Source organism: Eschscholzia californica, unplaced genomic scaffold, assembly GCF_041429995.1.
Source record: "Eschscholzia californica isolate CP2 unplaced genomic scaffold, dmEscCali1.0.p SCAF_1, whole genome shotgun sequence".
Classification (NCBI taxonomy): Eukaryota; Viridiplantae; Streptophyta; class Magnoliopsida; order Ranunculales; family Papaveraceae; genus Eschscholzia; species Eschscholzia californica.
This window is the reverse complement of record NW_028238198.1, coordinates 5334483-5360099: the sequence shown is the minus strand read 5'-3', so window position 1 is coordinate 5360099 and position 25617 is coordinate 5334483. Positions and strand designations below refer to the sequence as shown.

Sequence of the window (25617 nt, the reverse complement as noted above, 5' to 3'; positions counted from 1 at the left end):
ACCAACCCTATAACCCCTGGTCAATTAACTGAAGTTATCTTAACGTAGAATTCCTGAATGAACTTGGGGTGGCCTTAGAAAAATATTGAAAGGGAAAGAGTTCGAAGATGAATGTGTTCTCATGCAATAGTCAGATGTTCTTGATAGTATCGAGCTCCTTATGCGACTTCATAAAAAGCAATCAAAGACGAGATCCAAGAGAAGTGTTACTTGGTACGAAAAATCGGACCAATTACATGCCGAAAGATTATGTGACCGACATCCATTGGGCATGCCATTTATTTTCTACAAAGCCTGACGTATGGGAACTGGCCACATCACCTTCCTGTCTCTCGTCAGTCCAGTTCTTTTTGGCATAAATGCAATTAATTTCAGGTTAATTAGGGGTATTAACTGTGTAAGCATCCAACTCAAATCTAGTTGACAATGAGCATAGAAGATATATTAACAGAAGATGAATCCAATATGTTATAGGATAAAAACATAGAAAAAGATTCAACTGTAATCAAGTAAATGTCTAGAAATCAAGCAGTCAAACACAACAAGAAATTGAGCACACAAAATCATATCGAACCTCTAGGTAATATGACGAGTTCTAGTATCAACTAAATAGCATTTAATCCTTAATAATAATAATCGAAAACTATAGTAAGATCATAAGTCTTATATGTATTAATATATGATGATTAGAGCTGCAAGGAATTGCCAGGAAGAGTAGATTCTTGAAGGTTAGGCTGAGTGGGCTGAAGACGATAAGGATGAAGTTGAAGATGAGTATTTGAAGTAGGAGATAAGGCCTGAAGTAGATTACTATACTGCCTGCTACTACTGCTACTTCCGACTCCGAGGAATTGATGATCGAATTGATCACCACCACCACCTGGTACTTGGTGATGGGTGGCGGCTGATCCATAGATATCCATATCCAGTGCAACATCAAGGAGTGCATTTGGTGCTTGTTCTTCTACTCCTCCACCTCCTCCTCCTCCTAGTGGTAAGAAGCCCTTATTATCTAACAGTGCTTGTTGTTGGTGGTGGTGCTGTTGTTCCATTGCTTTTTGTTGCTCAGCAATCTAATCAATTTCAATTAAGTTAATTAATTATGCATTAATGTATTCACATATATCAAATTTTCACATGCATAAATGACCAAGTCTATTTAGTAGCTAATTCCTTATACAATCTAGAAATTCATCATTAGCCTCAAGACCCAATTTTTCGCTGGTCTGAGTTAAAAAGACAAGTTAATATTTTTTTGAGATTTGGGTTTCTTCTGCAAGCCGTCCATACTTTGTACATATTATGTACAGACTTTGTGTAGAACGTACAAGTTTCGATCGATGAAAAACCTAGGGAGCTTTTACCAATCATTCCTTTATTGATACTTGCATGAATTACTAGATTAAGATAAAATTTATAAGCCACATTATCTAATCCATAAGTACTTACACAGTGATTTAAGAAGTTGTTTTCTTGCTCTAGCATTTTCTCCTGCCAAGAACAAGTGCAACTATTAGTAGCTAGTTAGTGCTAACCTCAACTTGCATAAAAGATGTATAGAAACATATATATATATATATATATATATATATATAGAGAGAGAGAGAGAGAGAGAGAGAGAGAGAGAGAGAGTAGCAAGCAAGTACCTTTCGGCGTAGGTTGTCCAATTGTTGTTGCATGAGCTCATTCTGTAGAAAGTTGTAGTTTTAATCAAAATTTCTATTACAATCCTAATCTCCACAAATGTGTATTTAAATTATCTAAATTTCTATTACAATCCTAATCTCCAAGTTAGACCAATAATATGTTATTAGCCATTTTATGCATTGCTACACAATAGTCCAAACAGGAGGCCACAGGACTTCTATCACATATAGGCCTTTACTTCGAGTAGTTGCCAATTAGTTCATAATTATTATATACGTATTTAATTTTTGGTTGTACTGCGTTTTCAACTGCTAATCAGTTATTTAGTTTGGAGTTGGACGTTTACAAATTTAACAGAGTTTCGTCTTTAGGTAATAGGCCCAACTACCAAACAATACTCCATACCACATATAACAATGGGAAGTCTCCTAACTAACAATGTCATCTAGCTAGGGTTTTCTACTATCATTGCCAATTAGGTGATTTTATTAATAAATGTCAAATATGTATTGTCAATTTGAAGTTGTGGATGGATGCTAACTCCAATTTAAGTCGAAGTTAAGATTATGTACATATATAGACACACATTACCTTTCGAGCCCGAACCTTGCTAACAGAATGTTCAAGTTGTTCTTCAAGCTGATGCAAATCGCTATAAGGTATGCCATTTAAATCGCTGCCAGTGAAATGACGCATGCTCGCCTCTAACCTATCGGTCTCGTTCTTCATCCTTGACATCTCATTGAATATTTGCTGCACTCAAAACATTTTACAATATACATTTTCAATTAATTAACATATGAATTATATATATATATATATATATATATATATATATATATATATGTTGAATACTAATTTACATAAACCCATTAGATTCTCATGAAGTATGTCTTATAATGTTCTCAATATTATCTTTACTTAGTTACTTATACGTAATCCATCGTATAATTAGATTAATAATACCTGATTATTGAACTCTTGTATATGATTCCCTGAAACCCTCTCATATCGTTCAATGATTTGCCGCATACTGCAGCACAAATTTAGTTTCCGAAAAAATAAGTTAAAAGTTCTCTCATTATATATATATCTCATGTCATAAATAAGTTTAGATCTTTCGAAAATTTAAGTGAAATTTTATGAAGTGATAGAACAATTAAAGATCATCACGCTCTCAAATTCATTACATAAAACAAATCGATCAACATTGTACTATTTAGGGATTAGAGTTCAATGATGAAGAAAAAAATGGATAACTCATTTGTTAAAAATAATATTTAAGCAAAGATGAAGTAATTTATTATATATAATGAATAATTAAGAAATGTAACTAATGAAAAATAGGGTCAAAGTTCAGACTGGACCAATCAGAATAACATCATAAATCAGTAATGATTAAATTAAGAAGCAATTTTTGTTCTTTTAAAAAACAACATAATCAATTATCCCATACTCATGGAGAGATCTCTACATAATGTTTGACTTGTTTAGTACAAGAAATGTCAGCTAGGGTTTGAAGAATATATGAAAAAAAAAAACTAGCAAGATCATGGGATCTGGAGAAAGAAATAAAATAGTTAATATATGTAAAGTTTAAAAGAAAAAAAAGAAAAAATAAAAAAAGTAAAGGAAGTTGTTAGGGTTTGAAGGGAAGAACCTTGAAGAAGGGCTGACATATTCAAACTTCTTGCCAGTTTCAGAGAAGACAATAAGCCCAAGTTGGGCATCACAAAGAATAGCAAGCTCATTAGCCTTCTTAAGCAAACCGGATCGACGTTTTGAGAACGTAACTTGCCTGTTTGTCGAGTTTTCGATTTTTTTGATCTCTATCTTACCTCTACCCATGATGATATAATATACCAATCAAACAGTTACTTCAATTTTGGACTTCACTTTGTCTTTCTTCTTCTTTAGGGAAAACCCTAGCTATAATTACATAAAAAGAGAAGATAACAAGTAAGAAATTTTTCTTAATATATTTATTTATCCTTGTTGAATGATTTCATCATCTACCCAAAATAAAACTGATAGATCAAAATATATAAAAGTCTACTGAAACTGAAATAAGTAAAAAAATAAATTTATGAGTAAAATTAACTATAGGTATAGCTAGAACTAGTAGAGATAATTAAGCACAAACATGGAGGTTATTATTTGAGGAATGAAAGTTAATTTAGTTCAAGTAGTTAAACAAGGATAATATTTGTATTAATAGATAGAAAGAACTGTTATCAAAAATAGAAAAAAAAAAACAAACATATATATATATCATCATCAATGGTGGGTGATGAAATTTAGAAGGATAAAATGAGAGGAAAACATTGATGATGAATTTATCAAAGCTAGCTTGTGTATGGGTGTTTGCATTTAGGGTTTACTTACTAAGATAGATTAAAGCTTTCTTTCTTCCTTCTTTTTCTTGATTCTTTGGTTGCTTAGTGCTTTGGTTCCATCATGGTGATGGAGTAGTAAGATGATAGTGGTTTTCTGAAATGAGGAGTGTTTGCTGTGAACACTACTTCCTATTTAATTCAACAAAAACCCCATTTTTAATTGTTTATTTCCCAATTTACCCCTACCCTTTTAGTAAAACTAGCAAAACAGAATCAAAGTCATACATCATGGTTACCTTCATCACTTGACACTTTTTTTTTGTTGAGAGGCATCACTACTTGACACTTTAGTCCTTTACAAATATGTCAAACAATACATTACAAAATGACTTGTAATGCCTTTCGGATCATGATTATATCAAATGGTACTGATACAGACCGATGATATATTCAAAACACTTCTATGAGGCAATCTTAAATGAACAACGAGAAACAACCCAAGACAGGCAATGAAGACTAAACATCTTTTTATTACAAAATTAACCTTAGACTGGTCATCAACCGACTAACTAATACTTTTATACTTTATTTACAACTATAAATTACATGAGATAGTTTAGGAGGCGGTAAACTATAGGCCTCAAAATCGAACCCCTGCTTCTTGGTTTTAGAGAAAGCGCATAATTGTTGAGCTAAAGGGTAATGTGTGCCACTCATACATTAGTAATATAGTCCATAATCGATATATTTCATCACATATTGGGAGGAGATTGATAATCAAAAACTGCAGTGGCATGTTAGGTAAATCGAAAGGGAATCAAGGCTGATTTTAGAACAGGTCAAGTAGAGCCATGAAGCAAAGCTTTTCCTTGTTCTTACCAATTAGAGTAGGGCAGTAGGCACAGCAAATCAGAAGAAAACAGTGGGATTCCTTAAAATGGAGTGAGAAAATAGGAGGAAGGGAAGGGGAAGGTGGCCAAAACCCTATTTTTCAATTTCTATGAAAACGACCCAATTAATTAATTTGCTGTTTATGGTATTGGTTTAATGTTTTAGTCATAAGGAATTATACCACTGAAAGCAATGCAGAAACTACTGGATGCCAGAGATCAATTTTAAAGACTTATTCTCTCTCTGTCTCTCTCTAGAAATGTTAAGTGTCTTTGTGTCAACATCCTACTAGCAAGTAGCAAGAAAAACCTAATCTCATTTTGGTCTTTTGTGTAATAGGGTTTTAGTTGAAACCCTAAATTTATTAAAACATTAAGAAAGATTCATCATTAATTAGGTTAAACTACACAAATGATGTTAGACGTCGAGGTAATCTTTCTTAGATTTTCGCTAGCTCGATGTGTTACAATGCTCTCAAATCCAACTGATTTTATACAATAGTTAAGGAAGGACTTCCTCAAAGCTGCAAGCTACTTGTAGTTATTCTTTCGAGCCTTTGAATACTAGAAATTTATCAAATTCTATGTCGAGATAATGTTTCAAGTTACTTTTGGAAGTTTGACTGAATCTGAACCGTTCTTTTTATAGCCCGTTCATTTCTTAACGGCCAAGATCAGCTCAAACTTTCAAAGGGAATTTGCTACATCATTTAGGTATAAAATTCAAATTTCTTTGTAAACCTAGCAATAAAATAATCCTGTATGATCCAAAAGTGGGACAAAGGGAGAGAATGACAGTTTAGTGTCATATTACTTGTGTGTTTGTACGTAATTTGGTTGTTTGAGACGGCCCTGCTGTGTGAGGAGGCCTAGTGAGGTATCACTTGTTGCACCCCCTTAAACACTAATACACTACCATCAAATATATACATAGCAATACACAACTAGCACTTGTTTTCTTGCTTTTTGTCTATGTGTTTTCTTCTTCTCCTTTTTCCGGTTTTTTGTATTTGGGTGACACCTTGTCCCTCTTTTTGATGATCAATATATTTCCATTTCCGAAAAAAAAATATAAACGTAGCAATTAAGTATTGTATTGATTGGGGTAATGAGCCAATGGCTCTTAGTGGAGATGGTCATCCGATGTCGATTTGATTCTTTCGACTCTCTTTTTTGATATCTTCTACATAAAATTTATACTAAAATATTATCGGGTAAGTCATCTTTTTCCTAATGTTACATCATGACTCATTTCCACACTTTAATTTCAAACCTAATTGCATTCTATAGTATCTTGAAATAACAAGACACAAAGGTTGTTTTGCCCTAAATCCTTTATATACCTTGCAATTGCATTACTCACGTTTAGTAAATTTTATAAAACAGAAAAAAGAAAGGTTATCAGAGGATTGAGAAAAGAAGAAGGGATTTTAGTTAGGGTTAGAGTGGTCCCCTGGTTATTTGATGTCCAAATCCTCATTGCCTGATGGATCAAAACTTATTCAAAAATCATCATGATTAAAACCTGCAGGGACCAGTTTTAAGCAGTATATACATGTAATCTGCATTTGCATGTGCCCTGCTTGTTTAACCTGCCCCCTTCATCTCTTAGGTATAATACATACCACTAACTTAATTCGTGTCCGTCTTGGTTAAAAAATGTCCGTAGTCATTTTTAGATCTGGCATCTCTGCTAACCGATAAGCATATTTATATAGAATATGCGTCGATTTGTAAAATTTTACTTGGGCAATCCAGTGTCCTTGCCAAATTATAAATCATTTTTGGCAAATTAAATTGGCCTAGGTAGTTTTTGACAAATTTTCATATACAACAAGTGGTCACAATATTGCATAACACTTTGTGCATCGGCCCAACTGGGACGACCACAAATCCACCTCAGAACATCGTGATGAAAGCAAATTCTAAAATTGCCGTATAAGACAGAAACAACAAAAAGAAGGCGAGGAAGTTTTAAATCAATTAAGTAGAAGAAGGCATTCCTATTTGCATTTTAATTTTAAGGATTAAGTTTGTGGTGTCCAACTTGAGTTTTTTTTTTTTTTTTTTTTTTTTGTTGAACAACTTGAGTTTTTTTTTTTTTCCTTCATCAAAAAAAAAAAACTTGAGCTTTTTTTTTTTTGATGAAGGGTTGAACAACTTGAGTTGATTGTGAATAAAAGAAAGGGTTATTTCCCTAATGGCCCCCTACTTTGTGACCAGCTTCCCGCCTGGCCCCCTACTTTACGAAAAATACCCATATGGCCCTCTTCCGTTATAACACCGTCACTCTCTCTCCTCCATCATGTTTTCTCTCTCTGCCAAGTCATGCCACATCATCTGATACGCCACCTCATCACCTTTCCCGGCGAGAGTCGCCGGCCGGCTAATTTCCGGCCGGCGACTTCAAACATAAAAAAAAAAAAAAAAAAATTTCTCTTCCTCTCTCTCTCTCTCTAAAAAAAATTTTTTTTTTTTTTTTTTCTTTCTTCTCTCTCTCTAGAACTGAGTTCTAGAGAGAGAGAGGGGACCTTCAACAGATCTGTTGAAGGTCCGGTCGACCTTCAACAGATCTGTTGAAGGTCAGGTCGGCCTTCAACAGATCTGTTGAAGGTCGACCGGACCTTCAACAGAGTTGTTGAAGGTCCGGTCGGGACCTTCAACAGTCTGTTGAAGGTCCCTCCTCTCTCTCTCTAGAACTGAGTTCTAGAGAGAGAGAGAAGAAAGAAAAAAAAAAAAAAAAAAAAAAAATTTTTTAGAGAGAGAGAGGAAGAGATATTTTTTTTTTTTTTTTTTTGAAGTCGCCGGCCGGAAATTAGCCGGCCGGCGACTCTTGCCGGAGAAGGTGATGAGGTGGCGTATCAGATGATGTGGCATGACTTGGCAGAGAGAGAAAACATGATGGAGGAGAGAGAGTGACGGTGTTATAACGGAAGGGGGCCATATGGGTATTTTTCGTAAAGTAGGGGGCCAGGCGGGAAGCTGGTCACAAAGTAGGGGGCCATTAGGGAAATAACCCTAAAAGAAAATTTTGACTCTAAGTCGTGTTTCCTTGGTCAAGGGTCTTCTCTTTGTCTACGCGGGACTTTTCTGAAATTATCTTAAACTCATGAATAAAGAGATAATGGTTACTTCTCTTACAAGTATACATGCCCACTTTAGACTTGCTTATATACAAGTGTCTTATGGGAAGTGCTACAATTACAAAGGATTTGACAAAAGAAGTTACCTAGTTGATGTGGCAGTTGTGATATTTATCTCTCAACGGTCCCGATTTAGTCAAAGTTTGAAATCACAACCGCCACATCAGCTAGGTAACTTCTTTTGTCAAAATCCTTTGTGATTTTAGCATTTCCCATTTTTTTTATTCTCATACGACAACAACACAAACCCTAATTTTGTAGTAGATTGTAGGAAAAAAGAAGTGACACCACAACATTTCATCAGAGTTTTAATTGTTATTAGTATTTGTACTAATAGAGCTATGATCTTCAACTAAAATCAAATAATTCTATCATATAGCTAAGCACCAAAATAAGTTTATAGATGGAATTTGAAATATAAAATCATCCGAAACTTTATATACACTTTACTACCTATTGCACTCAAATTTTCACTTCATTTTTACTTGATAATGTCAAGTTTTATTCTCACACATATTTCTTACTGTATCACCCTATCTTCTCTGTTGTCCTCTATCTCCTTCTCTTTTCCACACTTTCTTCCCGCGTCACCGCTTCGGAACCTAATTATCCAACTAGACGTGGTGATAGGTGTGGTAGCGATAGCGCAGATCGAAGGGATTAGAAGTTACTAGCAAGTGCCTTTAAAATTTTACATACGGAAGTTGTCAAGGCCCACAATGTTTACTATAGGCTCTCCCCACTACCAAATTTTGTAAAGGGGCGTCTATAGCAACAACAAGTTTAGCACTTTCATTAACTTTGGGGTTCGGCCTATTATAAGAAACTCCGATTATGAAAAACAAGATTCCATAACAAAGTTTATTGACGTAATTCTCCTCGGAATATTAGACTATATTGAATAAAGGACATTCTTCGTTTTAATCACACTATGGAATTCGTTTTGCAACTATTTATCGACTCTCGTCCGTAGTGAGATTTTGCCCAAACGAGTTGGATATTCTGATACCCATTATTTAGCAATTTAAGGTGTTGTTTACTTGTTTATCAGTTTAATAACAGTAAAATAAGATTTTGGATTGCTTTTTTTTTGTCCTAAATTCGGGTGATAATTACATAACCCGAAACAAAAAGAAAAGCCAAAAACAACTTCTAGAAATAATTTGTGGAGTATTATTTGTGGTGAAGATTTCTAGTGGCCTTACTGACCCACTAAAAATCAGGTCGTTGGACTTCTTGGTTGGTTAGGTTAGTTAGGCGGTTATGGTTTGGCCGCCTTCATATTTCAAATTTGACTCTTACCAGTTTTTCAAATTCAAAATTCTACAACTAAATTTGAATTTGAACATTTTAGGTAAGAGAAGATAATTACCCTTATCCAATCTAGGGGTTGAAAAGCAAAAACAATATATCCAAGACTATTAGGCCATGTTTGGCGCGCGGGAATCACATTCCCGTAACGTGATCCCTGTGTATCAGATTATTGTAGTTTGATGTTTGGTTTGACCAGGAATGTGAATTTGATTCCTGACATGTTCCTAATTAGGTGTTTGGTTCGTATAGGAATCGTTATGTAAATATTTGTAAAAGTTCACTTTTACCCTTACTTAAACTACATAAAATACATATAAATTTTTTTTGCATAAAATATACACATCAACTTTTTATATATTAAAATCAACATTATTTTTTCAAATTCGTTGATATAAAATAATAACACGATACATTAAAGGGTTAGAATTTAAAGTAATAAATAAATAAATGTTTTAATAAAAATTTATCTAAAATAAAACTTTGTTCATAAACCTAAATAGAAATTTATCTAAAATTAAATTTTGTTCATAAACATAAATAGTACTTATTAATACCAGATCCTACAAAAAAATAAAATTGGCAATTCAATATTTTGTTAAGGATATATTTGTCAATAAATATTAATATATGTGATTCCGGGGAATGGGAATCACAAACCCACCTCCCCCTTGGGTTTGCTATTACCCTTTTTTGTGGGAATCACATTCCCGAGCCCACACCATTATGATCTGGAATGTGATTCCCGGAAATCACATTCCATTCCCACGCCATTCCCGCGTGTCAAACATGGCCTTAAAACATCTCCGATCTGGGGCGAATAGGGCTGGAATTCAAACCTCACGTCCAACCTCAGTCGGCCCTTAATTAAGGGTTGGTTAAACGCTCCAACATACCGTTGAGGAGGTCCCCAACGGTCATGTTGGGGCAATCCATAGCCGTTGGATTTTATCCAACTCTAGGATCTTATCCTTTTCTTTTACTATAATTTTTTTAAGAAAAATTAATTAGTTTAAATTTTTTTGTGAACTCTAACAAAAAATCATACATTAATAATTAAAATACATCCCACTAACGCGTCGGTCTACGATAATTTACCTTAAAAAAATGTTATTTCGAAAATTGTTCACACACCTTTTTCGCTGACGCAGCGGAAAAATTGATAAAAGAATTAGAACTTCGTCTAAAACTTATAGAACCTAAAAAAAGCCTTAGATCTTCGTCTACAGACTTATGGAACCGAAATTAATAAGATTTACTACTAAAATACCAAACTTTATTGATAAACTTGAGTTGAATTGAATGCATAAACAACTCCTGGATCCCCCTTTATATAGACTTAGGGTTTCCTTAACCTAATCAAACTCAAATAACAATTTCTAATAAATAAAATACTACTTTCCTAAACGTAATCAAATTCTAATAACAACTTCTAAATAAATAAAATACTAGAATCTAAAAGCTAAAAGGTTTCCTAAAAATATAAAACTGTTAAAAATAATAATTCTCTACGAACAAAAATATTATACTACTAAAATAACTAGATTTTAAGATATCTAATATACTTGGAATATCTCATGAAAATCTCCCTGCATCAGTCTCCTCCACTTCAAAGAAACTCGCCTCGAGTTTACTGATTGATTGGAAGGTTGTCTTGAATGGTACACCCATGAGAAAACTTTGTCGTGAATTGTGCATGGGAATCACCAAACTATCAGATTGGACGGGAGACTTTATTAAGTCACAAAAAAATTTCTGACTATAATTGTGATGTGATTCATACTCCCTTTTCACTCCAAATATAAACTTGTATAGATCATGAGTATAGTGATTGAAAATTACGAACTTCGATGAAGACTTTCTAATAAAATTACTTATCAATCCATGTGAAACAATTTGAGATTCGCAAAATTCTGAGAACGGATCTTCGTATAAAGGAACTTCAATTGGACTAATGTCTGACTTCTGAAGTTTTTCACCTTCCTTTGATTCAACTTCTTGAACAACATCCTTTGTCTCAATTTCCTGAACAACGCCCGTTGTCTCAATTTCCTGAACAACTTCCTTTGAATCAATTGGTTGAACCACTTCCTTTAACTCAATTTCCTGAATAATTTCTTCAGAAATAAATTCCTTACCGTGTAAATTGATATCAGGAGACTTATTTGTGAACACAATAATGTTAGATTTTGATTTGTGAGTAATATTACTTGAATTTTCTATGCTCACAATTTGTGGTGGTTCAACATTCTCTAAGGGAGTTGTTTTTACCTTTTTAATGTTTAAGTGAGGTTGTTCTTCCCTCCGAAATCCAAACTTCCTATATTCCCGTTCCTGAGCTTCAATTTTTAGGGCTAAGTTGTACGCCTCCTGAATTGTCCATATTGTAGCTATCCCCACTTTTTCTCGCAAACTAAATTTTAATCCGCTTAAAAATCGATTTGCTACAACATCTTCATATTCTATAATGTTCTCCATATTGTTTCTTTGAGCCAATTTTGAAAACTTCTCATAGTACTCACTCACTGAACGCAACCCTTGTCTACAGTTTTGGTATATCCTTAACAAGTGTTGTTGATAATCAGGAGGTAAGAACCACTCCTTCAAGTTCTCTTTCATAGACGGTCAACTCTGAATTGGAGCCCTTCCTTGTCTCTTCCTTAGAAGTTGTAATTGATCCCACCAATCTGCAGCACTCCCTCTAAGTCTATAAACAATGATTTTAACTATTTGCTCATTGAGAATAGTAGCACACTTATTAGTGACATGTCGTTCGACCTTATCTAGCCAATCGAAAAACTCTTCAATAGTTGAATACCCATCGAAAATTGGTATTACTTCGTTGATCTTATACTCATTATACTCTCTACGTGGGTACACTTGAACTGAAAAACTATTACCATGATAGTAATTCTCCATATTGAGTGATTGATAACAAAATAGAGAATACTAATAATAATCTGATTCTTCTTTCTTTTCTTTTCTTTTTTTTTTTTTTTTTTAAACCAACTTTAGATGCATCTTTGGCAAATCCATCGATGTGTTCTAAAGTGATCTTCGCGTAGATGATATCGAACCAGACAAATTCTCGCTCTTGATGCCAACTGACGTAGCGGAAAACTAATAAAAGAGTCTTAGATCTTCGTCTAAAGACTATGGAACCGAAATTAATAAGATTTACTACTAAAATACCAAACTTTATTGATAAACTTGAGTTGAATTGAATGCATAAACAACTCCTAGATCCCCCTTTATATAGACTTAGGGTTTCCTTAACCTAATCAAACTCAAATAACAATTTCTAATAAATAAAATACTACTTTCCTAAACGTAATCAAATTCTAATAACAACTTCTAAATAAATAAAATACTAGAATCTAAAAGCTAAAAGGTTTCCTAAAAATATAAAACTGTTAAAAATAATAATTCTCTACGAACAAAAATATTATACTACTAAAATAACTAGATTTTAAGATATCCAATATACTTGGAATATCTTATGAAAATCTCCCTGCATCATTCGCACACCCACATAAAACCACACACGCGTTTCCCACATGCACAAATTTTAGGCCTAAAGAGAGGCTGAGATTGGAGCTGAATTTTTAGGACTGAACTGAGGCTGAAAAATTTGGGTGAAAAGGTAATTTTTAGGGTCTAAGACAGGCTGAGGTTCGACTTGCTCTTAAATTGTCATAGGTTGTATAGGCTGAGTGTCTCAAGAAGTAGATGTGATTGTCTTGCATCGGTCAGAAGAAGAATGGGCGTCATGGCTTTTTAGTAGATGTGATTGTCTTACATGCAATTGTATAATAACCTGTCTAAAAATTTTATCCACATAAATAAATATACCGTGTGTCGCACTTTAAACTTTTAATTACCCTTCAATCTATGTGTTTAGAGTCTCTTATCTAGACGATAATGTATTTACAAAAATTCTAAGACTACATGTTAAGAGCATTTCCAATGCGAAATTCAAAAAAATCTTCATTTATCATATGTGTCGAGTTCTAATTGAGATTCTCCTTTTTTAGGTGGCAAAAATAGAAAGCAAAATAGAGTGTTGCATTGGAGAGAGCTTTTAAGAAAAAATTCTAAAAATCATATGTGGCACTTAGAGTTTCTAAGATTGAGTGCAACACTCAAATTGAAAAACTCAAAGTGCCACTTTAGATTTTTTGAGTTTTTTGTATAAAATTATCTCCAATGCAACACTTAGTTTGGATCTCAAAATGATTTGCATCATTTAATGTTGAGATATCTCAAGAAGATATTCAATATTGGAGGTTTCTTTTTAGGATCTCAATTGACCACTCAATATTAATAGTAAATCTACCCACCTAGGAAATGACACTTAAGTTACTTTTAAGTTTTTAGAGTGTTGCATTGCCAGATGTCTTTTGAATTGAGTATCTCAATATTGACATCTAGGAAAGAGAAAACTCAGTTTTGCATTGGAGATGCTCTAAGTCTTTGAAGTTGGAGTGGGCAACCAGGGGCGGAACTATAGCTAGCCAGAGGGGGCCATGGCCCCCTCAACCTAGCTTTAGTGGTCTTCACTCTCAATTATAATCTTGATTTCAAATATATGTTAATTAAAATAAAACATAAGAAATAATAAGTAAAGCCTTCTAGGCCTTTTGGTAGCAGTGCGGGTTTACCACGCAAGTGACAAGGGTTTGACCCATCTAGAAACATAAAATTTTGTGGTTTATTTAGCATTTTAACATGTATTTTTCTCTTACGAATTTAGAAAACACTCAATTTTTTAATTAAAAATCTCATTTAATATTAGATATTTTAATCTTCTTTCTGAGTTTGAGAAATATAGAATTCATTCAAATGGATTGGACAAAAAAAAAACTACGAGTATTTTAGCAAAAGTTTTGTCTCAAGAACCTCTATTTAGAAGACGATCTCAAGTGATGAAAATAAAATAAACCAAAACCGTAATTTTCAATCAATTGTACTATCTTATATCACATGATATACAAAAACCATTTCTTATAAGTAGAGTATAAGTATAAAGTGTAAATAAATTGTCAAACAAAGACAATAGATATCGTATTTGTGACGCCCCGTGTTCCGAATCACGGTTTGCCCGGCAGTTTATAAAAGAAACTCGGTCTAATACTAACTCAAACCAGTTTCAAATATAAACCCAAGCCAAAACTCTCATCACGGGTTACAAATCAAGAACAAACACAGCGAAAAATCAAATATAGTTTAAACCTTTTGAAAATATGCTCGGAAAATATGTAACCCAAAATAGTTTTCATAAAGAGAAAAACAACTTGAATTCATGTTTATGAATAGTTCACAGAAGAGACTGAATTTGGACAGAGTCTCCTCTATAAATTGAACATATCAAACCTGAAAAACCTGTCAAACATTCATACATATCTCACAAACTTCTAAATAACAATAGCATCAAATAAAAAGTGATAATGTGCATACTATTTACATGTGTACAATCGCAAACAAGTGAGAGAACTATCCTAACTATTCTAGATGATACATATATAATATTAACGTTGTGATTATGTTGAAAATATAATAGAAATTATAATCTTACATAATGTGAGCCGTCGAAGTAAACTATGTCACTCCGGGTCACCAATACCTGCAACTGAACAACAACAAATAGGAATGAGATAACCCGAAGGTCAGCTCAGTAGGATACCTAGACATCCTACCCGCACCACACACATCAAAATTTTAATACATTAATAGTTATAAGTGTTACATATATACAGATATATATACAGAGATATCAATACGCACACGAAGCAAAGCAATATAGCAAGATAATTCTTCTAACTTACCAAGATCACGACTGAATACGCCCTCAGTCGGGGTCACCTACTATTCGACTAGGAAGAACCGTTCGGCCTTTGTTAGTGCGTAGGCAGGCGGCGCCTTATCGAACGTTTGACTACTGCAGTGTACACATGGATCCACGTAATACCCCGGTAAGAGCTTCCGTAACTCTCCCTTCGTCATCATCGCCCATCTTGCTGGCTTGTGATCTCAATACGCATCGAATAGTAAATCTCACCCAAACAATGATACTCTTAGAATATGTCATGACTTACCCAGACGACTATAAGAGCATCGTCGTGTAGCAGAGCCATATACCCACGGCGATACAATTATCTCATCTTGAGGCGCGTCCTATCTCCGGCCAGATCTGACGCTTCCTCGCAAGGTAACTCATTGACCATTCGAAGAATACCCAAACATATGCATGAACCTATAATAGTATTAAATGATCTGATAGACTCCCAAAGCTACAAGAACAGAGCCCTCCTAAAGGTCCCATCAACCAAAAGGAGAAGAGCGTTCTCATGTCTCAAGGTAGGTAAACCCTGTTTAAAGCCAAGCTTTTACAAGTGTCCAGTTTCAGGGAATTAGTATTTTCTTATTAAGAAAACTCGGGTAAACACCCTCTTTCATTTCGGTGAAAACATTGTAAGTATCATTCACAACAGAATTCAAACCACACACACCAGTGGTTTAGCAGAATAAATAAACAAGCATGGCATTGGGTCAGTCCCCTAATCACTCCAAGGGTCGGAATACCCCAACTCCCATCCTCTCCGGACCCCAATCCGGGTAAACTAGAATGGTCGTTACCAAACGGCTGGCCACGCACCGAGTGTAACCCTTGACATAATTCATGGCTAATCCATAACATAAAGTAAACAAGGGGACCAACCAATGCCCGTGGTAAAACAACCATTACACGTAACACAGATCAAGCGATTCCGCCTCCATGTTATACACGCAGCTCAAGCGATTCCGCCACCACGTGTTTACATTTCACACAAAACGATCACACAGATCAAGCGATTCCGCCTCCATGTGATTATTTTTCAGAAAAACCAATTTGTTTTGAAAAGAGAAACATCCATAACATAGAGTACACCACATACATACATATCATACCATATCATATCATAAATTGAACTAGAGAACTATAAAAAGAAGAAAATGACTATATATATAATTGTGAAACGGGGAATACCCGTGCTCCAAGTAAGATTCATAGGATCCTACCTTTTTTTGCGCTTCCAATGATGCTCCTGACTAAGCTTCACTTCTCCTCGAGCTCCCTATTGCAGTTCATTAGTCCTACTGAAATATGAAAAGACAAAACGGTCATTTGACAGTTACATAACTGTCAAGAGTCCTCTTGCAGAGCAAGAATGCATAAAATGAATGAAACTATGCTAGGAATGTCCTATTGGCGCTACACAATTCACTGAGACGTCTCATCAAATAACTGAAATGAATATAAACCAACCAACTTCCCACAAACTCTATTTTAAATTTCCGAGTCTTTATAAGCTGACAATATATATAATGAACCCAATACTATGAATCTAGAACTGTCAAATCATAAAATGAACCCAATATTACGAATCCATAACTCAAATTTCATTTATGTGAAATACGAAAAAGTTCGGGTGTCCATCTCTATTCCAATTCATTCCCAAAACTAGCCCAAATACGAAATTCGAACCGTAAAATAATTCGGCAGCAACCCGTCTATATATAGACACCCCAAAATAGTCCATAATATTCTAAACATGTTTCTGAACACAAACCATTCGAAGAAATATAACTATAACTATCCCAAATAGCTCTAAATTACGAACCCAAGAGATATTAGACCCAACTATACAGTTATCGAAATAACTATCGTAAACCCACCAAAAACGGACGAAATTGAAAATTCTAAACCGCTAAATATGTAGAACAAGTCGAATAGGATTACCTAAAACAAATTTCATTGAATTCCGACCACCAGACACGAAGAAATTGACGGAAGAAAATCAAACATCAAACCCTGAAGCACCTCACGGCCAAAATCCATTGTCCCTCCGTCTCTATTAATCTCCCAAATGAAATCCCAACAGAGACTAGTATGTGTTAAGTGTGTATGGTGAGTGGGGTCCATATCCAAAATAATTTAAAATTCCATTAGCTAGCCGTGGGACACGTTGTAATGGCATGCAGGATACACATGAGCTTGTTTAGTTTCATTTGGACAACAATGGTGCCACGTGTCAATATATAAGGAACCTTATGACATAATTTACGTTATAGTCCCTAGTCCTTATATAACACATTAACGAGTCCCGCCACATTTATATTGTTACTAATTCAACCCCCACGAGTTACTTTATGATCCCCAATTTAGCCTTTTCCTTTCTTTTTCATCCCACAAGCAACCATGAAGAAACTATATGGTCCCGCTAAGTTCGATACCAAAGAAAATTGTCGAATACGACTCGATAGTCAAACCATGTCCGATGATTTCGTGTGACCAGTCAAAATTCATAATTTTTCGAGAACTATTGGATGAGCTGCCCGAATAAACTAAAATAAGTATCCAAAACAAAATCCAAGATAAACCACTACCCTGCTTGACGCTCTAACTCGTCCGATTCTCCCGACTCGAAGGTCAGGGCACTACAGTATTACTTTGGCCCCCCATAGTCATTAATCCTGGATCCGTCCCTATGGGCAAAGGTTAGTTACCGATCATTTTGGGTCAGTCCGAAAAACGAAACCAATCCACGGTGGTTTAGATAAATCATTAACCACATCCAAACCGATCAAACCGTCAATTAATGTCGTTCGGCCTGGTCCAATTTGACTCGATTGATTTTGCTCGGTAGATCTATCAAACTCAGTTAACCAAATAAAACATGAGAAAAAGTAAAATCCAATTAAACAAGAAGAATATAGTTCAGTCGATTCAGTTTGTGCGGTTTTCTAAATCCAAATCTAAACCAAAGCAAATTAGAATCAGTTGATCGATTATCAATCAAACTAAATCAATTATTATTCGATTCCGTCTAAAAAAACATTTGGTTTGATTGGACTTTATCAGTTTTGTCTAAGGTTGCTATACCTTACTTGGAATATTATACTTTCATTAGGACTGTGCAACTGTGTGTTTGAGGAATTCAGACATTGATAGAGGTAGGAGCGTTGATCACATAGGCTGAGGCGCTGAGCATTATCCTTTCCTTGAAGGTTAAACACGGAAGCACGTGGCTCATGTGATGAAAGGTGTACAATACAAAAGGACCTACCAAGAATTGATATTTGGTCATGTCTAAAGATTTCTTGCCCTGAAATCAACGTAATCTATCTTAATATAGGTGGGCCCAACTTGAACACTTTTCTTTGCCATGACACGTGTTATTTCTAAGGTAGTTGATCGTTATTTTATTCGTTGTGAAAACCTTTTCTTTGATTAGATATCACTCTTTCTCTTTCTCTTTTCCATTGGTTTCAAAATGCCTTTAGACCTAGGATTCCTCAACAAAATATAGGTGGTTCAAATAGTTTAGCTAAACCATATTGGCTCTTAAGAAAACCACATGGTTTTTTTTAGATCTCATCTTAAATTTAAGAATTTATGATCTTTAGAAAATCATAACAATTTCAATTTTGATAGCAAAATATATGTTTATCACGTTCTTTTGATGTATTTGTGATAATTGATGTAAAGTAATGAGTTTTGACAAAGTTACGTAATAAATAAAAATTCTTCGGTGCTAATTAGTTTTTGATCTTATATATTTTTCTTGATAATGTTACTCTGTTTTGTTCTAGTACCGGATTCTTCTTTATCTCTCTACCAAAAGATAAAAGAGAACCGAATTTTACATTTACCACTATCTGAACCTGTTCTCTTGAAAAGATAGTCGGAAGTACATAAAATGCAACTAAGTAAAGAAATCATTAAAAAAAATTATAAATCTAAAAAGGTGTTTAAAGTTAGGTAAACGGGTAAAAGAAATCTCCTTCCCAATCTCATTATCCAACATCAAAACTAAATTTTTTTACTAGAGTGTAATCATATCTAAGAGCATCTCCAATGGGACACTTTAACAAACACTCTAAAAGTCCAATGGGACACTTTAAATGTCAATATAGAGACACTCTAATTTTTGTTGGTCTCCAATGGAGATCTCTGAAGTGTCTATACTTAATACACATGTCCTTCTTCAATTCAATAGATTAAAAGTAGTTGAAAAACAAGATTTTCTATTGGTTGAAATTTAAAAGTAACACTTAGAGAGTCTCAAGTAGACACTCTCATATTAGAGTTTCTCTCTCTAGACACTTTATAATAAATGTGTCCACCTCATATTAGAGTGTCTAATAAAGTGTTCCATTGGAGATGATTTTTTAACAAAAACTCCAAAAAGTCTATGTGACACTCTAAGTGTTAGAGATTGAGTGTCCCATTCGAGATGCTCTAAGTCTTTCTAAATAGTGACACAAGATCTCCTCCCTCTTTAATTTTTTATTCTTAAAAATGATCTCCTCCCTCCAACTTTCACCACTTATGGAGTGAGAATGTGGGATGTTATTATCAACACCATACTCTGTGCCTTTCAACAACAAAAAAAACACCATACTCTGTGCATTTCTCTTTCTTCTAGTTAATTAAATTGGTAAAGTTTTTCATTACTAATTACTAAACATGTTTATTCTAGTGTTCACTATTGACATGTTATAGGCTGCAATTCTCAAATATTGCAAAGCTAGAATTTAACACATCCTAGCTCAGTTAGTTGGGTGTCCTCTAATAATCAAAAGGTCAGGAGTTTTTTTTTTGAGACAAAATAACATCTATTGATTAAGATTTAAACCATGTCCAGTGATGTTACAATGAGAGATAGTGCAGTTAGGAAGACAAAAGTTAGTACAAGATCCATCTTTCTTAGAATTTACAGCAGATTATGAGTTTTGTCGTTAAACTTTCTATTTACATAACAAAAAGACATACTATCAAAAGAAGCCTTCATCCTCCCGACTTCATTGAGGGTATGCTTTGATGTCCAATGACTAGAGTTTTTCCTATGATTCAAAAAGTTGCATACATTTGTCGAATCTCCTTCTAGAATGACTCGCCTAAAGCGATACTCTTCTGCCCATTTAACTCCATAGAGGCCTGCTTTCCCCTCTCCCTCATCTACTGATCTGCTGGTGGAGAGAAGATTTTGCGATGTAGTTACCTGTATAGTCATGCTCAAAAATCAAAAGGTCAAGAGTTGGATCTTCGTCGTCAATAGTTTGTTCCCTTTAATTATCCCATATAATTAAATAAGATAGTCTCATAGAGTCTTTCTATAGCATTTAAGGGGAAAAATGACAATATTAAGACAATGTTCATATCTATTTACATGTTGTATTCTCATGCTTCTTGTTCCTAGAGTCTTTGTGGAAAATGTAGAATCTAACGATAAGACTATTTGTGTCAGTTATGTGCCACTAATACTATGTTTTTTTTCAAATTGCATCTAGCCTGGAAGTAAATTTGGACAATTTTGTTTGAAACTTCAAAAGCGCTGCCAATTTGTGTTATTTGCGCCTCATTCGTTCATCTGACTGCGGTAAATTTACTTCAACCACCTCATTTGCTAGGGCCAAATTCGATAGACTCAAGTGAAATTTGGTAACTATAATCAATTCACGTCCACCGATTTCAATTCTCTTTGAGCTGAAGAAGAAGAAACTAAAAAAAAAAACTATTTCTTTGAAATCAATAGACTCGAGCTGAAAAAGAAACTAAAAAAAAATTTCTTTGGAATCAGTAGACTCGAGCTAATTTTGTGAACTAAATCGATTCAAGTCCAGTGATTTAAAGTAAAAAATGAGAGTGCTTGCATTTAGGAAAATGTGATTTAATATTTTTCTTGAAAATTGAAGGGCGATATTTGTTACTTATTTTTCAACCACGATGCTCTACCCAATCCTTATTTTGTCCGAAAGAGAAAAAGAGAGTTTCCATTCATCCCTCCATTTTGGTCTCTCCCCCAGCCCTTGTTGATGTGGTAACATATCACTTGAGTGTGGAGCAATTAGAGAGAGAATTGTGAGAACATATACTCTAGTGATATGTTGCCACATCGGCGAAGGGCTGTGGGAGGGACCAAATGAAGGGATAAATAGAATTTTTCAAGAGAAAAATAAAGGCTGGTGTCACAGGGAAATAAAAAAAAAATTGGGGGTGTAAAGTCTGGGTTGAAACAAAAGTAATTTTTAACTTTTTGTTTCCTCCAAACACCCAAACACGTGTATTTTTCAGCTTCTTCCCTCTTCTTCCTTTCAACTACCACCATCAGCTCCGATGACCTCCACCACAATTCCAGCAACACCTCCACCATATCTGGCGACACATATTCTTCTCTCGTTTTCCCTCTTTTTTCTTTTTTCTTTCTTACTTTCTTTCTTTCTCTCTCTCTATCACCGACGAAGTGGCTCTTTCGTCGGAGCTGAGATCTGGTTACCTCTAATTACAGACGAATCTGGTTTCAAAACCAGACGAGCTCCGACGAAGTGACTTCTCCCCTTCGTCGGAGCTAGAGAAGAGATTCGTCGGAGCTGAGATCTGGTTACCTCTAATTACAGACGAATCTGGTTTCAAAACCAGACGAGCTCCGACGAAGTAACTTCTCCCCTTCGTCGGAGCTAGAGAAGAGAGAGAAAAACAAGAGGGAGAAGAGAGAGAGAAAAACAAGAGGGAGAAGAGAGAGAGAGAAAAATGAGAAGATGAGATTACGGCGAGTTTCGCCCGCCGACATCTATACCGGTGACAATAGAGGGTGTGTTTGGGGGGAGATTTTTAGTTTTACACCCTTTGACATTTTATTCCGTGGAAATTCATTTTCCCTTATACTTTTCTTTATTGGTTGTGGTTTCACTTTGAGATAAAACCGGTCCTGATCGAGGGAGGGATAAATCTCAGTTTGTTTCTCTAGTTTATTTTTTTTATCGAACCAAAACTAACTCCTTCCTTGTTTTAGCCGTTGAGATGAGAAGACCAGTTACGGCTGTTGCTTAACGCCACGTCCTCTCTCTCTCTCTCTCTCTCTCTAGATTTAAAACACACGCAAAATTTATCTCTTCTGGTAACACTTATACTTATATCTCTTTCTCTCTCTAATCTCTCTCTCTCACTATCTGTCGGTCCTAGCTAGTACTACTTCTTAAGAAGAAGAAAAAAAGACGATGTCGTCAGAGAGTCAGATTTCCGTCATGGATTCCGGCATAAACTCCGTTAGAACTCCAGCTATTGTTCAACAAATAATGGAACTTATCAAATCTCATGACCCTAATTCTAAATTACAAGCAGCTAAGGAAATCAGACGGCTCTCAAAAACTTCACAGAAATTTCGTCGGCAGTTTTCCGGTGCTATTGAATCTCTTGTCTCTATGCTCAGATCTAACTCTCTTGAATTTGTTGAATCTTCATTACTTGCTCTTCTCAATCTCGCTGTCAAAGATGAGAAGTAAGATTTTCTTATCTTTTTGTTTTATCAATTCTTCATTTCTAGGGTTTAATCTGATTTTGATTAAGTTTTTTTTTTGGGTGATTTGATTTGTTAGGTCATCATTTTAAGAAAAGATTAGAACTTTATGTTTCATTGGATGCTTTTATTAGTCTTGAAAATATGAGATTGTTCTTTAGTTTAGATATTTTACTTACTCTTCTTTTTTTCTTTCTTTCTTTTCCAACTTTTGCTTTTCTCACTTTATTTAATTTTTGTTCTTCCTTTTCTTTTTCTTTGATTTGTTCTGTCAAATACTTAGTAGTTTGGTGTAACTTGGAAATTGATCCCCTTTTCTCTTAATTTTTTCAGTTGAGATATTTTTGGATTATAGTAGAAGAAACAACACATTAACTAAATTAAACAAAAGGGAAAAACAGGGGATTCAGTTTTAGATTTCAATTTTTACCTAATTTGGTAGAAAACTCCATATTCTGATTTAAATGATCAAATCCCCTTTTCTTTAGAGTTCATTAATTATTGATATTTCCCATTTATATTGGGAGAGGTTACAACTAATTATCCTTTGTCTGATTGTTAGATTGTGCTCCTAGTGATCTAATTTTGGGTTTTATACTAACAATAGATTAGTGAGATTGTAATCTGATTGTGCTACCCTAAATTTCAAATTGTAGTCTGATTTGCTTTTTCTGTTTTTTGTGATGGTTTCTTTTCTCCAACTTTATTTATTGTTTACGACTTATACTCGTCTAGTTTTAGCCTTTCTGATATACTACTAATTATGGGGGATATCAGAGTCCTGGTTGAATTTGTTCATAAGATTTTGCAGTGTCTGTATTAACTATCTCATTGCAAGTTCGAGTAATATACGTTTCGTACAGATAAACAAAGTTTAGAATTTTAGTTCTGATAACGACTAATATAATCGTAATTCTGCAGTCTAGTTACTTCGTCTTGGGTAAGATTCTAGTTGAGTTAATATCATTGAAGCTTGGTCGGTAGGGCGATTTTCTATGCTATTCCTATTTTTTATGTTTCCAAGATGTTTATTGCCATTTACTTACAATCTTACATAGTATATTAGTGAAACTTCGTGAAAATTCCGTTTGTTAAATCCTATGCTTGATTGATGACTAGAACGAATTCTTCAAGATTAGTCTCTATCTAATCGGTTCTTTTCTTTGTTCTACAGGAATAAGGTCAAGATTGTAGATGCAGGTGCCCTTGAACCACTCATCAATTTTCTCTGGTCTGACAATTCTAATCTTCGAGAATATGCAACCGCAGCTTTACTCACTTTGTCTGCTTCGGCCATTAACAAGCCGACGATCAGTTCATCTGGTGCCATCCCACTCCTTGTAGAAATTCTTAGAGACGGAACACCACAAGCCAAAGTCGATGCAGTTATGACTCTATACAATCTATCTACACGAATTGAAAATCTCTCTATCATTCTCTCAGCAAAAGCCATCCCCCCACTGGTTAATTTGCTCAAAAGTTGCAAAAAATCATCAAAAACAGCTGAGAAGTGCAGTGCTTTAATAGAATCTTTATTGGACTTTGAAGAAGGAAGAATTGCATTGACAACAGAAGAGGGCGGAATACTTGCAGTAGTTGAAATCTTAGAGAGTGGATCTCTTCAAAGTCGTGAACACGCAGTTTCCGCTCTTTTGAAAATGTGTGAGAGTGACCGAGATCGATATAGGGAACCAATACTTCAAGAAGGAGTAATTCCTGGTCTACTTGAGTTGACTGTTCAAGGAACACCGAAATCTCAAGCGAAAGCACGTACCCTTTTGCAACTACTAAGAGATTCTCCTTACCCAAGATCGGAACTTGAACCAGACACTCTTGAGAATATAGTCTGTAATATAGTGTCTCAGATAGACGGTGAAGATAGAGGAGAAAAGGCGAGAAAGATGCTAGCAGAGATGGTTCAAGTAAGCATGGAACAAAGCTTGAGACATTTACAGCAAAGGGCTTTGGTATGTACACCAACTGAAGTTATATCTCTCACTAAATGAATATCGGAACTTTCGTCGAAGTGAAATGATTGGTTGTTTGTTTGTCAGAAAGCCGAGGATCAATTTTCAAGTGAAGAAATAAGGTTAGCCAAGAAGGAATGCTAGTCCAGGCCGTGACCGGTGTCTAGTGACTGGTGAGTTGTTTATATTTAGATGCTCTTTCTTAATGTTGTGAAAACAATGGTTTCTTAGTTCTTTTTATGTTGTGTAAAATAAACAAGATGTATGTATCAACTAATATTTTACATAAAAAAAAGTGTCGTCCTTATTACTTTCTCTCTCAAAATCTCAGTCTCAAACTCATGGAAATAACATTACTATCTTTGTATAGCTTAGGTCGACGCTTGGAAACAACAGTTCTTCTGATGTAACACCAACCACATATTTAGATACCGTCTAGGCCTTCTCTATCTAGTTCCACATGGTACAAGGATTTCTATTGCCATAGACATTAGGCTTGCCCTAAACCAACTTAGGCTTGTACAACTGACTAGCCCAAGCAGTAAGCTTACCCGAAACCCCCCTAGCTAATTTGTAAGTGCGATGCCTAATTATGAAAGTCCTTTCTAAGCAAGATCAGAGTAAGGCATAGATTTATTGTATGTCCTATATAAAGATTTCCTTCGACCGACGTGTCTAATGAGTTTACTTGGTTTTCCATTTGGCTTTAAGGAAAGCAATAAAAATTTGGTAAAACAGGTGGTTGGATATGAGACTTGTTCATCTACTTTTAAGTTAAATTGACAAAACTAATTGTTATTTAAATCAATTAAAACATGAATGACTTTTATATATTGAAGGAGATCACTTTTGGAACCTTATGAAAGAATGATATTTTCCATAAACAACTCAAAGAATAGGAGAGATTGGCCCTACTTTGTTTGTTTAGGTGGGTGATACATCAAACAAGACTATGAGTCATGTTTTAAGTGATCGAAGCACTC

General features: G+C 34.8%; 2 protein-coding genes and 1 long non-coding RNA gene across 3 annotated transcripts; 1 reads left to right on the top strand and 2 right to left on the bottom strand.

Annotated features, from left to right (window-relative positions):
- Positions 1 to 450: 450 nt before the first annotated feature.
- Positions 451 to 4110, bottom strand: LOC147563529 (MADS-box protein GGM13-like). The gene is made up of 7 exons (XM_086664722.1): positions 4033 to 4110; positions 3308 to 3576; positions 2614 to 2680; positions 2239 to 2400; positions 1647 to 1688; positions 1450 to 1491; positions 451 to 1073 (listed from the first exon to the last, which is right to left on the bottom strand). The coding sequence occupies exons 2-7, from the start codon at positions 3493 to 3495 to the stop codon at positions 687 to 689; spliced, it is 888 nt and encodes a 295-aa protein (XP_086520848.1). The 5' UTR covers positions 3496 to 3576; positions 4033 to 4110; the 3' UTR covers positions 451 to 686.
- Positions 4111 to 14586: 10476 nt separating this feature from the next.
- On the bottom strand, positions 14587 to 17244 carry LOC147563528 (uncharacterized). The gene is made up of 3 exons (XR_015236532.1): positions 17108 to 17244; positions 16387 to 16464; positions 14587 to 14956 (listed from the first exon to the last, which is right to left on the bottom strand). It is a non-coding gene; the product is annotated as an uncharacterized LOC147563528 (long non-coding RNA).
- A 4921-nt stretch (positions 17245 to 22165) lies between these two features.
- On the top strand, positions 22166 to 24944 carry LOC147563527 (ARM repeat superfamily protein). Its single transcript, XM_086638611.1, has 3 exons — positions 22166 to 22649; positions 23842 to 24634; positions 24722 to 24944. The coding sequence occupies exons 1-3, from the start codon at positions 22369 to 22371 to the stop codon at positions 24776 to 24778; spliced, it is 1131 nt and encodes a 376-aa protein (XP_086494737.1). The 5' UTR covers positions 22166 to 22368; the 3' UTR covers positions 24779 to 24944.
- Positions 24945 to 25617: the final 673 nt, after the last annotated feature.